The sequence below is a fragment of the Doryrhamphus excisus genome, chromosome 19, assembly GCF_030265055.1.
Source record: "Doryrhamphus excisus isolate RoL2022-K1 chromosome 19, RoL_Dexc_1.0, whole genome shotgun sequence".
In the NCBI taxonomy this organism is placed as follows: Eukaryota; Metazoa; Chordata; class Actinopteri; order Syngnathiformes; family Syngnathidae; genus Doryrhamphus; species Doryrhamphus excisus.
The window spans coordinates 6942569-6957279 of NC_080484.1; the positions used below are offsets into that span (position 1 = coordinate 6942569).

The 14711-nt window shown below is 53.7% G+C and overlaps 2 protein-coding genes across 2 annotated transcripts; both read left to right on the forward strand.

Moving 5' to 3' along the window:
- Positions 1 to 878: 878 nt before the first annotated feature.
- LOC131107515 (filaggrin-like) lies at positions 879 to 8714 on the forward strand. The gene has a single exon (XM_058057625.1). It carries the CDS (start codon positions 879 to 881, stop codon positions 8712 to 8714), a length of 7836 nt encoding a protein of 2611 aa, XP_057913608.1.
- Positions 8715 to 10485: 1771 nt separating this feature from the next.
- Positions 10486 to 14402, forward strand: cfap53 (cilia and flagella associated protein 53). The gene is made up of 8 exons (XM_058057192.1): positions 10486 to 10744; positions 10883 to 11135; positions 11195 to 11368; positions 12240 to 12543; positions 12638 to 12856; positions 12927 to 13143; positions 13263 to 13365; positions 13454 to 14402. Exons 1-8 carry the CDS (start codon positions 10663 to 10665, stop codon positions 13677 to 13679), a joined length of 1578 nt encoding a protein of 525 aa, XP_057913175.1. The 5' UTR covers positions 10486 to 10662; the 3' UTR covers positions 13680 to 14402.
- Positions 14403 to 14711: the final 309 nt, after the last annotated feature.

The following is a 14711-nucleotide window of genomic DNA, read 5'->3' on the forward strand; positions in this document are numbered from 1 at the left end:
CACCAGACCATGGCGTGCCTCACAGTGAACCTGACAGAAGGCCTGACACCAACAGCAGACCTGAAAACAGTAGACCAGACCACGACAGGCCTGACAGTGGTGCAAGTCCAGACTACAGCAAGCCCAACCTTGGTGGCAGACCCGGACAAAGTAGGGTAGACCATGACAGGTCTGACAGTGGCAGCAGGCCTCGACACAGTGAGCCAGGCCACATGAGAAATGACAGCAATGGCAGGCCCGAACACAGGATGCCAAACCATGGCAGGCCTGAACAAAGACCAGGCCACAACAGACCAGGCAGTGGCGTAACACAAGACCATGACCTGCCTGACAGTGAGCATGACCAAAGACCTGACACCAATGGCAGACCTGAAAACAGTGGGCCAGACCATGACAGGCCCGACAGTGGAAGCAGGCCTGAACATAGGCCAGACCACAGCAGGCCCGACAGTGGCAGAACACCAAACCATGGCGTGCCTCACAGTGAACTCGACAGAAGGCCTGACACCAACAGCAGACCTGAAAACAGTAGACCAGACCACGACAGGCCTGACAGTGGTGCAAGTCCAGATTACAGCAAGCCCAACCATGGTGGCAGGCCTGAACAAAGTAGGCCCAAAATAAGGCCAGGCCACAGCATGCCTGGACACAGCAAGCCAGGTCACAGCAGGCCCGACGGTGACCATCACAGAAGGCCTGAACACAGCAGGCCAGACCACAGCAAGCTCAACCTTGGTGGCAGACCCGGACAAAGTAGGGTAGACCACGACAGGCCAGACAGTGGCAGTTGGCCTGAACACACTAAACCAGGCCACGGTAGGCCAAACCATGGCAGGCCTGAACAAACACCAGGCCACAACAGCAGGCTTGAATACAGTATGCCAGACCACAACAAGCCTGACAGTGGTGGCACACCAGACCATGGCCTGCCTGACAGTGAGCATGACCAAAGGCCTGACACCAGCGGCAGACCTGAAAACAGTGGGCCAGACCATGACGGGCCCGACAGTGAACCAGGCCACAACAGATCAGACAGCAGTGGCAGCCTAGACAACAGCAACCCTGACCACAGTGGCAGGCCCGGACAGAGTAGGGCAGAAAATGGCCGGTTCGACAGTGACAGCAGGCCCGACAGTGCCAAAACACCAGACCATGGTGTGCCTCACAATGAACCTGACAGAAGGCCTGACACCAACAGTGGACCTGAAAACAGCAGACCAGACCACGACAGGCCTGACAGTGGTGCAAGTCCAGATTACAGTAAGCCCAACCATGGTGGCAGGCCTGGACAAAGTAGGCCCAAATTAAGGCCAGGCCATAGCAAGCCTGGACACAGCAAGCCAGGTCACAGCAGGCCCGACAGTGACTATGACAGAAGGCTTGAACACAGCAGACCAGACAGCGGCAGTCAGTCTGAACACAGGCCACACCACGGTGGAAGCCCAGGCCAGAGTAGGCCAGACCACAACAGGCCTGACAGCCACAGCAGGCCCGACAGTGGCAGTTGGCCTGAACACACTAAACCAGGCCACAGTAGGCCAAACCATGGCAGGCCTGAACAAAGACCAGGTCACAACAGCAGGCTTGAATACAGTATGCCAGATGACAGCATGCCCGACAGTGGCAAGGCACCAGACCATGACCTGCCAGACAGTGAAAACCACAGAAGGCCTGACACCAACAGCAAGGTCGAACATACTACGCCAGTCTACGACAGTCCTGACAGTGGTGCAAATTCAGACCAAATCAAGCCCGGACACACTGAACCAGACTACAGCGGGCCTGAACAAAGACCAGACCACAGCAAACCTGGACACGGTAAGCCAGGCCACAGCAGGCCAGACAACAGCAAACCTGACCATGGTGGCAGGCCTGGACAAAATAGGCCCGGCCACGACAGGTTTGACAGTGGCCGCAGGCCCGGACACAGTGAACCAGGCAACGGCAGGCCAGACGGTGAACATGACAAAAGGCCTGGCACCAACGGCAGACCAGAAAACAGTGGGCCAGACCACGACAGGCCCGACAGTCGCAGTAGGCCTGAACACAGTAGGCCAGACCATGGCAAACCTGGACACGGTAAGCCAGGTCACAGCAGGCCTGACGGTGGCGGAACACCTGACCATGACCTGCATTACAGTGAACACAACAGACGCCCTGACACTAACAGGCCAGACAGCAGTGCCAGGCCCGGACCGAATAGGCTAGACCACGACAGGTCTGACAGTGGCAGCAGGCCTCGACACAGTGAGCAAGGCCACAGGAGGAATGACAGCAACGGCAGGCCCGAACACAGGATGCCAAACCATGGCAGGCCTGAACAAAGACCAGGCCACAACAGACCAGGCAGTGGCGTAACACAAGACCATGTCCCGCCTGACAGTGATCAAAAAAGGCCTGACGTCAACGGCAGACCTGAACACAGACCAGACCACGACAGGCCTGTCAGTGGCACAAGTCCAGACAACAGCAAGCCCAACCATGGTGGCAGGACTGTCGTGGTCGAATCAAGGCCAGGCCACAGCAAGCCTGGACACAGAAAGCCAGGTCACAACAGGCCAGGCAGTGGCAGTTGGCCTGAACACACTAAACCAGGCCACGGTAGGCCAAACCATGGCAGACCTGAACAAACACCAGGCCACAACAGCAGGCTTGAATACAGTATGCCAGACCACAAAAAGCCAGACAGTGGTGGCACACCAGACCATGGCCTGCCTGACAGTGAGCATGACCAAAGGCCTGACACCAACGGCAGACCTGAAAACAGCAGACGGGATGGCGGCAGCCAGTCTGAACACAGGCCACACCATGGTGGAAGGCCAGGCCAGAGTAGGGTAGACCACAACAGGCCTGACAGCCACAGCAGGCCCGACAGTGGCAGTTGGCCTGAACACACTAAACCAGGCCACAGTAGGCCAAACCATGGCACGCCTGAACAAAGACCAGGCCTCAACAGCAGGCTTGAATACAGTATGCCAGACGATAGCAGGCCCAACAATGGCAAGGCACCAGCTCATGACCTGCCTAACAGTGAAGACCACAGAAGGCCTGACACCAACGGCAAGCTTGAACATACTAGGCCAGTTTACGACAGTCCTGACAGTGGTGCAAATTCAGACCAAATCAGGCCCGCACACAGTGAACCAGACTACAGCAAGTCTAGACACAGTGTACCAGGCCACAGCAGGTCTGACAGTAGCAAAACACCAGACCATGGCGTGCCTCACAGTGAACCTGACAGAAGGCCTGAACACAGCAGACCAGACAGTGGCGTAACACAAGACCATGGCCTGCCTGACAGTGATCACAAGAGAAGGCCTGACACAAACGGCAGACCGGAACACAGTAGGCCAGACCACGACAGGCCTGACAGTGGTGCAAGTCCAGACTACAGCAAGCCCAACCATGGTGGCAGGCCTGGACAAAGTAGACCCAAATTAAGGCCTGGCCACAGCCAGCCAGGTCACAGCAGGCCCGACAGTGACCATGATGGAAGGCCTGAACACAGCAGGCTGGACCACAGCAAGCCCAATCTTGGTGGAAGACCCGGACAAAGTAGGATAGACCACGACAGGTCTGACAGTGGCAGCAGGCCTCGACACAGTGAGCCAGGCCACATGAGGAATGACCGCAACGGCAAGCCTGAACACAGGATGCCAAACCATGGCAGGCCTGAACAAAGACCAGGCCACAACAGACCAGGCAGTGGCGTAACACAAGACCATGGCCTGCCTGACAGTGAGCATGACCAGAGGCCTGACAGCAACGGCAGACCTGAAAACAGTGGGCCAGACCATGACAGGCCCAACAGTGGAAGCAGGCCAGAACATAGGCCAGACCACAACAGATCAGACAGCAGTGGCAGACTAGACAACAGCAACCCTGACCACAGTGGCAGGCCCGGACAGAGTAGGGCAGAAAATGGCCGGTTCGACAGTGGCAGCAGGCCTGGACACAGTGAACCAGACCACAGCAGGCCCGACAGTGGCAGAACACCAGACCATGGCGTGCCTCATAGTAAACCTGACAGAAGGCCTGACACCAATGGCAGACATGAAAGCAGCAGACCAGACCACGACAGGCCTGACAGTGGCACAAGTCCAGATTACAGCAAGCCCAACCATGGTGGCAGGCCTGGACACAGCAAGCCAGGTCACAGCAGGCCCGACAGTGGCAAGGCACCAGACCATGGCCTGCATAACAGTGAACTCGACAGAAGGCCTGACACCAACGGTAGACCTGAACACACTAGGCCACTCTACGACAGTCCTGACAGTGGTGCAAATTCAGACCAAATCAGGCCCGGACACAGTGAACCAGACTACAGCGGGCCCGAACAAAGACCAGACCACAGCAAGTCTAGACACAGTGTACCAGGCCACAGCAGGTCTGACAGTAGCAAAACACCAGACCATGGCGTGCCTCACAGTGAACCTGACAGAAGGCCTGACACCAACGGCAGACCTGAAAACAGTAGACCAGACCACGACAGTGGTGCAAGTCCAGACTACAGCAAGCCCAACCATGGTGGCAGGCCTGGACAAAGTAGGCCCAAATTAAGGCCAGGCCATAGCAAGCCAGGTCACAGCAGGCCCGACAGTGACCATGACAGAAGGCCTGAACACAGCAGACCAGACAGTGGCGTAACACAAGACCATGGCCTGCCTGACAGTGATCACAAGAGAAGGCCTGACACAAACGGCAGACCGGAACACTGTAGGCCAGATGGCGGCAGCCAGTTTGAACACAGGCCACACCACGGTGGAAGGCCAGGCCAGAGTAGGCCAGACCACAACAGGCCTGACAGTGGAAAGGCACCAGACCATGACCTGCCTGACAGTGAAGACAACAGAAGGCCTGACACCAACAGCAAGCTCGAACATACTAGGCCAGTCTACGACAGTCCTGACAGTGGTGCAAATTCAGACCAAATCAGGCCCGGACACAGTGAACCAGACTACAGCGGGCCCGAACAAAGACCTAGCCACAGCAAGTCTAGACACAGTGTACCAGGCCACAGCAGGCCAGACAACAGCAAACCTGACCATGGTGGCAGGCCTGGACAAAATAGGCCCGGCCATGACAGGTTTGACAGTGGCCGCAGGCCCGGACACAGTGAACCAGGCAACGGCAGGCCAGATGGTGAACATGACAAAATGCCTGGCACCAAGGGCAGACCAGAAAACAGTGGGCCAGACCATGGAAAGCCTGGACACGGTAAGCCAGGTCACAGCAGGCCCGACGGTGGCGGAACACCTGACCATGGCCTGCATTACATTGAACACAACAGAAGCCCTGACACTAACACCAGGCCCAACAGCAGTGCCAGGCCCGGACCGAGTAGGCTAGACCACGACAGGTCTGACAGTGGCAGAAGGCCTGGACACAGTAAGCTAGGCCATGGCAGGCCCGACAGTAGTGGTATACCAGATCATGGCCGACCCAAAGATGACCATGACGGAAGGCCTGACACCAACGGCAGACCTGAAAGCAGTTGGCCATACCACGACAGGCCTGACAGTGGTGCAAGTCCAGATTACAGCAAGCCTAACCATGGTGGCAGGCCTGGACAAAGTAGGCCAGGCAGTGGTGGAACACCAGACCATGGCCTGCCAGATGGTGAATACGACCGAAGGCCTGACACCAATGGCAGACCTGAAAACAGTGGGCCAGCCCACGACAGGCCCGACAGTGAAAGCAGGCCTGAACGGAGGCCAGACCACGACAGATCAGACAGCAGTGCCAGGCCAGACAACAGCAAGCCAGGTCTCAGCAGGCCCGACAGTGACCATGACAGAAGGCCTGAACACAGCAGGCCAGACAACATCAAGCCCGACCTTGGTGGCAGGCCCGGACAAAGTAGGCCAGACCTCGACAGGCCTGAACATGTAAAGCTAGGCCATAGTAGGCCAAACCATGGCAGGCCTGAACAAAGACCCGGCCACAACAGCAGGCTCGAATACAGTATGCCAGACCACAACAAGCCTGACAGTGGTGGCACACCAGACCATGGCCTGCCTGACAGTGAACACGACAGAAGCCCTGACGCCAACGGCAGGACCGACAGCAGTGCCAGGCCTGGACACAGTAAGCTAGACAATGGCAGGCCCGACAGTGACCACGACGGAAGGCCCGACAGCAACGGCAGACCCAAATACAGTAGGCCACACAATGGCGCAAGTCCAGCCTACAGCAAGCCCGACCATGGTGGTAGGCCTGGGCAAAGTCGGCCCGACCACGACAGGCCTGAACTAATACCAGGCCACAGCAAGCCTGGAGACAGTGAGCCAGGTTACAGCAATTCGCCTGAACACACTAAACCAGACCACGGCAGGCCAGACATCAGTGCCAGGCCAGACAAGAACAAACCTGATCATGGTGGCGGGCCCGGACAAAATAAGCCCAACCACAACAGGTTCGAAAGTGGCAGCACGCTCCAATACAGTATGCCAGACGATGACAGGCCTGAACCAGACCACAGCAAGCAAGGACAAAGTAAGCCAGAAAGTGGTGGAACACCAGACCATGGCCTGCCAGATGGTGAACACGACCGAAGGCCTGACACCAATGGCAGACCTGAAAACAGTGGGCCAGCCCACGACAGGCCCGACAGTGAAAGCAGGCCTGAACGTAGGCCAGACCACGACAGATCAGACAGCAGTGCCAGGCCAGACAGCAGCAAGCCTGACCAAAATGGGAGGCCTGGACAGAATAGGGCAGAACACGACCAGTTCGACAGTGGCAGCAGGCTGGAACACAGTAAGTTAGGCCATGCCAGGCTTGACCATGGCAGAAAGCCGGGGAAAAGTAGGCCAGACCACGGAAGGCCTCAGGGCGGTGGCACGCTCGACCATGGCAGGCCTGCAAAAAGTAGTATACCAGGTCATGGCCAACCCAACAGTGACCATGACGGAAGGCCTGACAAAGACGGACCCGAACACAGTAGGCCAGATCACAACAGACCTGACAGTGATGCAGGTTCATACCACAGCAGGCCCAAGCAAAGTAAGCTCGGCCACAGCAAGACCGGACACAGTGAACCAGACCACGGCAGGCCAGACAGTGGCAGAACACCAGACCATGGCGTGCCTCACAGTGAACATGACAGAAGGCCTGACGACCACGGCAGGCCAGACAGCAGTGCCAGGCCAGACAACAGCAAGCCCAACCATGGTGGTGGGCTGGGACAAAGTAGGCCCGACCACAACAGGCCCAAACTAATGCCTGGACACAATAAGCCAAGTTACAGCAGGCCCGACATTGGCAGTTGGCCTGAACACACTAAACCGGACCACGGCAGGCCAGACAGCAGTGCCAGGCCAGACAACAACAAGCCCTACCACAATGGCAGGCCCAGACACAGTGAACCAGACCACACCAGGTCCGACAAAACACCAGACCATGGCCTGCCTGACAGTGAACACGACAGAAGCCCTGGCACCAGCGGCAGACCTGAAAACGGTAGGCCAGACCACGACAGGCCCGACAGTCATGGTAGCCCTGAACACAACCACGGTGACAGACCCAGACAAAATAGGCCAGATCCCAGCAAGCCTGCGCACAGTAAGCCAGGCCACAGCAGGCCCGACAGTGGCGGAACACCAGACCATGGCCTACATGACAGTGAACACGACCCAAGGCGTGACACTGGCAGGCCCGAACACAGTAGACCAGACCACAACAGGCCCGACAGTCTCAGTAGGCCTGAACACACTAGGCCAGACCACGGCAATTGCGACAGCAGTGCCAGGCCAGACAACAGCAAGCTTGAGCACAGTGGCAGGCCCGGACACAATAGGCCAGACCACAACAGGCCAGTGAGTCTCAATTGGCCTGAACACAGTAGGCCAGACCATGGCAAGCCCGACAGCAGTGCCAGGCTAGACCACAGCAGGCCCGACAGTGGTGGAACACCAGACCATGGCCTGCATGACAGTGAACACGACAGAAGCCCTGATGTTAACGCCAGGCCTGACAGCGGTGCCAGGCCCGAACAAAGTAGGGAAGACCATGTCAGGTCCGACAGCGGCAGTAGGTCTGAACATGGTAATCCAGGCCACAGCAGGACTGACGTCAAAGGCAGGCCCAATCACAGTAGGTCAGATCATGACGGATCTGACAGCAGTGCCAGGCCAGGCAACAATAAACCCGACCATAGTGGCAGGCCCGAACACAGTAGGCCAGACCAGGATGGTGGGCCTGACAGTGTCAGAAGTCCAGGCCACGACTGTTCTGACGACACAAGGTCTGACGGCAATCGCAGACCCCAGCATAGTAGGCCAGACCACAGCAAGCACGACAGCAGACCGGACCTCGGTGACTGGCCTGACAGTGGTGGTAAGCCAGTCAGCCACAGCAGGCCCACCCATCACCACTATCACAGCGGCAGACATGGACACAGCAAGCCCAACTTCAATCATGGCGGCAAGGCTGGCCAGGATGATGAACATGGTCCTAAGCCCTGTGACAGTAACAAGCCTGAACACCACCATGACAGAGGACACAGCAACCACTTTGGCAGCAGGCCTGACCCCTGGCCTGTAGCGAGTAAACCAGATGATGGCATGCCGGGTGAGGGCAACTGTCCAGATGAGAGTGGGCGGCCTGGACACAATTGGCCAAATGAGGGCGGCAGACCTGACAACAGTGACAGGCCAAACCATGGTGGTCGGCCTGAAACTGTAGCAAGACCAGACACAGCCAGGACCAATTAGCAGGAGTCCAATGAAATGTTTGTGCTTTGCTGAATTTTGAAATAAACAGTGAAAATTAGCAACTTTTTTGTCCACTTATCCTTTGACTTTTTTGTGTGTGTGACATGTAGAGATGCTTGACCGCATTCTTTGGCCGTCCTCCTTTTCCACTTTTGTCACATTCAAAACGTGTGTTGATTTTAGAATAACGTCCAAGTACACACATGCAGTGCAAGTACAGTGTTCAACATGACAGAGTACTTTATTAATCCCTTTGGGATTCCCTCAGGGAAATTGACATCTCCACTCCATGTGTAGCACTTTAAAGCAGGGGTCTCAAACTCAATTTACTTGGGGGGGCCACCGGAGCTAGGTTCTGGGTGAAGCCGGGCCGCATCAGGTTTTAAAAAAAAAATGCATTTATTAAAAACTGGAAGAAAAATCAATAAAAAAAACTATCTTCAATGCTTTTGCTTCTGCTATACCCTACACTTTTTCAGTACTTTGGTTCCGGTTTTCCACACCAAAATATCTGATAAAACATTCCACTGTTCTCAAATATCTTAGTTTTTATTTTTTTATACACAAAATAAGATTAAAAAAATAAATTAAGAATAAAGACAAATCAATCAGTAATAAATAAGTAAAATAATAATAAAACAGCAAGAAAGAAGAAAAATGTAAGAAACCACATACAGTTGGTAGAGAAATTAAATTTTTCATATTCAAATGTACAGTATGAACAGTTATTTAACCTTTAACATGAACATTAATAAAACTTAATAATTTGACCCAATTAGCAAGTTAGCATTGTACTCAGTTCCATCTGGGAGCAGCGTGGTAACTTTAACAACATGTTTGATGAGATGCTTTATTTTGACGTGTATTTTCCGTTTTATTCCAAATCATTTCCTGCATTTATTTATACCCAGCGTCATAAGCCTTTAGCTTCATTGCTAATCCAAAGCAAAACAGGGCGGGGTAACAGGGTAGTGTAACAGTATGGGTGGGCAAAATCATGTTAATTGTGTCCGGTGAGCACACAGCTTTAAGCTGTCATTTCAACATTAAACTTTGGTATCAAGGTGGGGGCCCCAAACTAGCGTCTCGCGGGCCGCATTTGGCCCGCGGGCCGCGAGTTTGAGACCCCTGCTTTAAAGTAAATACATAGTAATACAAGTAAACAAATACATGGTATGTATGATGTCTATGGTGCCTGTCTTTTTAAGTTTTTATATTCAATTAGATAGATAGATAGATAGACTTCCTTTATTGTCATTGCACAAAAACACAGTAGTGAAATTGCCAACGAAATGTCGTTGCCTGGCTCCCATATAACAGACACAAAAGAAGATAAGTAATAATAAATAATAACAATAATAATAATGTGGAGAATAAATAGACACCAAATATGAACAACATAATGTAAAGTGCAGCGTGAACAGTAAATTGCCCAAATAATTTAAATAATTAAAATAAATAATAATAATGTAAGTAAGATAGAGGGGCTTATTTGGCATTCAGCAGTCTGATGGCCAGGGGGAAGTAGCTGTCTCTGAACCTGGTCGTCCTACAATTATTATATATATGGTATTATAGTCCCTCTTTCAGTTCTGTTCGTTCCGTTTCCATTCAACGTACATTTTACTGTATATATTTAGTGCCGCGGGAGAGCTCTCAAGGTTCATTTTGATGCGCAGTGCCATCATTTAGCCACAAGATGGCAGCTTTCATCAAGTTTCATGTGCAAAAGGTTCAAGCAGCCTCCAAATTTGAATTCGCTGGTCCTCGGCACTGCGGGTGAGTTTCTAGCAGTTCTTAGGTGCTGGTCGTATTTAAACACTGACGTAGCCCGGTATGCAAATGAGGTTTTGGTCACAAAAGCACTTCGTGCTTACTAACGTCGAGACAAAGAAGCAAAACGTTTTTGTTGGGGTTTCTCCTTGACGCCCTTTTGTTTACTGTCACCATGGCAACACTCACCGCGCAGTTGCAGAACGTCGTCGTCCACAACTGGCCTCTAACGTGGCCACGACCAGCACCAGAACCAGGTGAGTGTCAAGTTAGAGCCCACGTGCGCCATGAAAGGGTGAATGATCGTTTTGGAGTCCGTGACGTCATCCGCGGTGCCTTCAATGCTGTATTGTGGTTTCAGCTCATTCTTTGACGACCATCTCGTGACATTCCAGTCCAGATTCCAAAACGGGGTCCAGCACAAGTCCAGGTAGCCATGATGACCCCACAGCAGGCCATGCTGCACAGGCAGAAACGGGACGAGATCCGAGACCGGGCTCACAAGTTTGCCATGGAGCGTCAAACCTTGGACATGAAGAACACTTGGCTGCAGAGTGCAGACAAACACTACGTGCAAAGAACCATTGAGAGGAACGTCAGAGACACGATGGCGCAGCACGACATGGCCGTCCAGGAGCGGCAGTGCAGGTCTGAGCGGTTCTTCTCTTCATTTTAATTTTCCTCATCCTCACTTGTCTCCCCTACAGGCTCCGAACTCTGCTGGAGGCCGATGAGGAGCAGCTGGTGCAGGAGGCTCGCAGGGACCACGAGACTCCGCTGGAGAGGCAGGCCCACATGCGGATACGGGCCCAAACGCTGCGTGATATGCGGGAGGTGCAGCGACAGAAGGTGGTGGCCGACAAGCTGGATCAGCAGTTCAGGTGGACCCCCTTGGTTGTTCCTGCATCACTTTGTGGAATCACAAGTCAAACCCAAGCAGTTTCAAACGAAGCTTCCCAGAAACGGTGTCAGAAGTGGGATGGCTAGAGCAGAGAAGAGGTGATGCACGTGTAAAAGAAGTGTAGCTAACTGCTGGAGAGCTTGTAGATGGGGCGGCACGGCGGTCTAGTGGTTAGCGCGTAGACCTCACAGCTAGGAGACCAGGGATCAATTCCACCCTCGGCCATCTCTGTGTGGAGTTTGCATGTTCTCCCCGTGCATGCGTGGGTTTTCTTGGGGTACTCCGGTTTCCTCCCACATTCCAAAAACATGCTAGGTTAATTGGCCACTCCAAATTGTCCATAGGTATGAATGTGAGTGTGAATGGTTGTTTGTCTATATGTGCCCTGTGATTGGCCGGCGACCAGTCCAGGGTGTACCCTGCCTCTGGCCCGAAGACAGCTGGGATAGGCTCCGGCACCCCCTGCGAACCTCGTGAATCATTCTAGTTTTCTTGTTGAAGGATACTTCTAAACGAGCCCATTGGCTGCACTTTGGACACGAATCATGCTAAAGAAGAAGATTTGGGTTCGACTCTTGCCCTGTCCGGTGTTAGCAAAAGTACAGTGCAAGAGGAATCAAAGTCTTTGCACGGTCAGAACAGCACAGGTCTGTCCCGGCGTCACAGGAAGTCTACTTGTGGTTCCAAAGAAAAAGCAAGACATCATCCTTTTAGACGCTCACGAATGAGCTGACGTTTCTTTGGCTCTTGTTGGGGTCCCAACTCTAAACTGTGGTGGTTGTACGTGGAGAACATAAATCAGTCCAGGTCTTGTGGCAAACTCGGACTCACGTCTGCTCCCTTGTGGTCAGGGGTCAGTGCCAGGAGCTGCGTGAGGCCCAGAGCAAGCGCAGGCAGCAACAAGTGTTCGAGGAACGTGCCGTGCAGCTACGCAGCCAGCAGGAGCACGCCCGGCTGCGGCAGCAGGAGGAGGACATGTTCCAGGAGCTGTGGGAAGCCGACGCCCGAGCCAAGGACGACAGGGAGCGGCGGAGAGTTGAGAGCCAGCACCAGAGCAACGTGGCGCAGCTGGACGGCCTGCGGCAGCAGATGGCAGCAGCGGAGGAGAGGCGGCGACAGATGAAGCTGCAGCGGGACGAAGATGCTCGGCAACAGGTGTGCTGATGATGTCTCGACACTGAGGAGGTCAGGTGAGACAACCAAGAATTTCACATCTTGAGGAGAAGCGTGTGTACACGGATTCGTGCAGGCACAGCGGCAGCAGCGGCAGCAGCAGCTGGCCGAGCGAGAGCGCCGCCTCAGCTTGGACGCCGCGCAGGCCAGGCGCCGCATGCTGGACGACAGCTTGCGGCTGAAGATGGAGCGCCTGGCCAAGGAGCAGCAGGATGAGCTGCAGCTGGACCTGAGCATCCTGCAGCAGACGCTTCAGGACGAGAACCAGCACCAACAAGACGCAGCCGACAAGAAGGTGACAACTCCGCACCTTGACCCCTTCACTGGTCCACGACTGGTCCATGATGTCCGCGTGTCGTCTTCAGGCCGAGCTGCGAGACGAGCAGCTCAGGTTTCGTCAATATTTGGCCGAGCAGCTGATGAAGCGCAAAAAGGATGAGGAGGAGATGGAGCAGCTGATGGAGGACAAGCTGAGGGAGACCTGGGACCGGCGGGACAGACAGAACTTCCTGCAGCAAGAGGCCAGAAACCGACTGATGGAGGAGGTGATGGAGTCCCGCCGGCTGCAGACCGCACACAAACGTAAGAACTGGAATGCAAAGTACCAGCCAAGTCCACACTCCAGCACTGCGCTCCTCAACACTTGTCCAAACAATTGTGTGTGTGTGTGTGTGTGTGTGTGTGTGTGTGTGTGTGAGAAGAACACGTTAACATGCAGAAACGTCTGGAAGCAACCAAGGAGAGAGAAGAGCTGAACGCAGCCTTCCATGAGATGAAAAGGGCGGATGAGGAGCAGAAAAAGAGGTACGTCATCAGACGTGGGATGAGGGACCTTGACGTGGTCTGACGGGCATGTGCACCCCCCCCCCCCCCCCCACACCCCTCCCCGCAGGCAGAGGCAGGCGTACGTGGCGTACCAGGCGGACCTGCGGGCGCAGATAGAGCAGCAGCAGCAGCTGAGGAGGGAACAGGAAGCGGAGGACGAGAGGCAAAAGCAGCAGGTCCTCATGCTGGAGAAGCAGCAGCAGCAGAAGAAAGAAGAGGTTCTGGCCCGACCCACTGACGGCACCTCCCACCCATTCAGAAGATACAAGTCACCCGCTGGCCAGGACCTTTAAGAAGATCAACAAAACACATCCACATGGCACATTGACTCATCTTATTTTGAAGGGGTCATCCAGGAAGCTAGCTGGGAAAAGCCTTGTGGTCAGAAAGTACGCTAGCAGCAAGTGTAGCTTACTGGTAGCCCCACATGCTATTGTCGCTAGCCACTAGCAGCTACTTTAGCGCTTTTTCAGTGTTTACTGGAAACTTTAGGCTTTAACTTTAAGCTAGCAGCGATACCAATGAAGCTAACACGGGAGCACCAGCAGCGATACGACCCTTCTTACAAGATCATTCCGTTTGCTGTCTTCATCGTTACAATCTCAATAAAACACAACAAGGACTTGAGGCCTGTTTTTAAATGAACTAACTTATTTGTAAACATATAATATCAAATATGTACAGTAGTATACACACAATGTAAGACGGCCAAACAATATGTAAATTCAGCAATATAAGACGACGATGACTTTCTCTTTGGGCTTTTCCCTCCAGGGGTCCCACAGCAAACCAATCTCCTCCATCCAAGCCTGTCTTCTACACCAATTACCCTCATGTCCTCCTTCACTACATCCATAAAGCTCCTCTTTGGTCTTCCTCTACGCCTCCTACCTGGAAGCATCCTTCTACCAATATATTCACTATCTCTCCTCTGGACATGTCCCAACCATCTCAGTCTGCCCTAAAGGACTTTATCTCCCAGGCCTCTAACATGTAATGTCCCTCTGATGTACTCCTTCCTGATCCTATCCATCCTGGTCACTCCCAATGAGAACCTCAACATCCTCATCTCTGTTACCTCCAGTTCTGCTTCCTGTCTCTAGACCAGGGGTGGGCAAACTACGGCCCGGGGGCCACATGTGGCCCACTAAGCGTTTGAATCCGGCCCGCCAGTTGCTTTCTAACTTTTAACATACGTACATGCTGGCAACATGACTTACAAGTCGGATGTCTTCTTCAGTAAAAAAAAAAACAATAAAAATAATTTTTAAAATGTAATGTAAAATTCAAGTTTGATGTGGTTTGATGTTTAAAGTGCTCTGGAA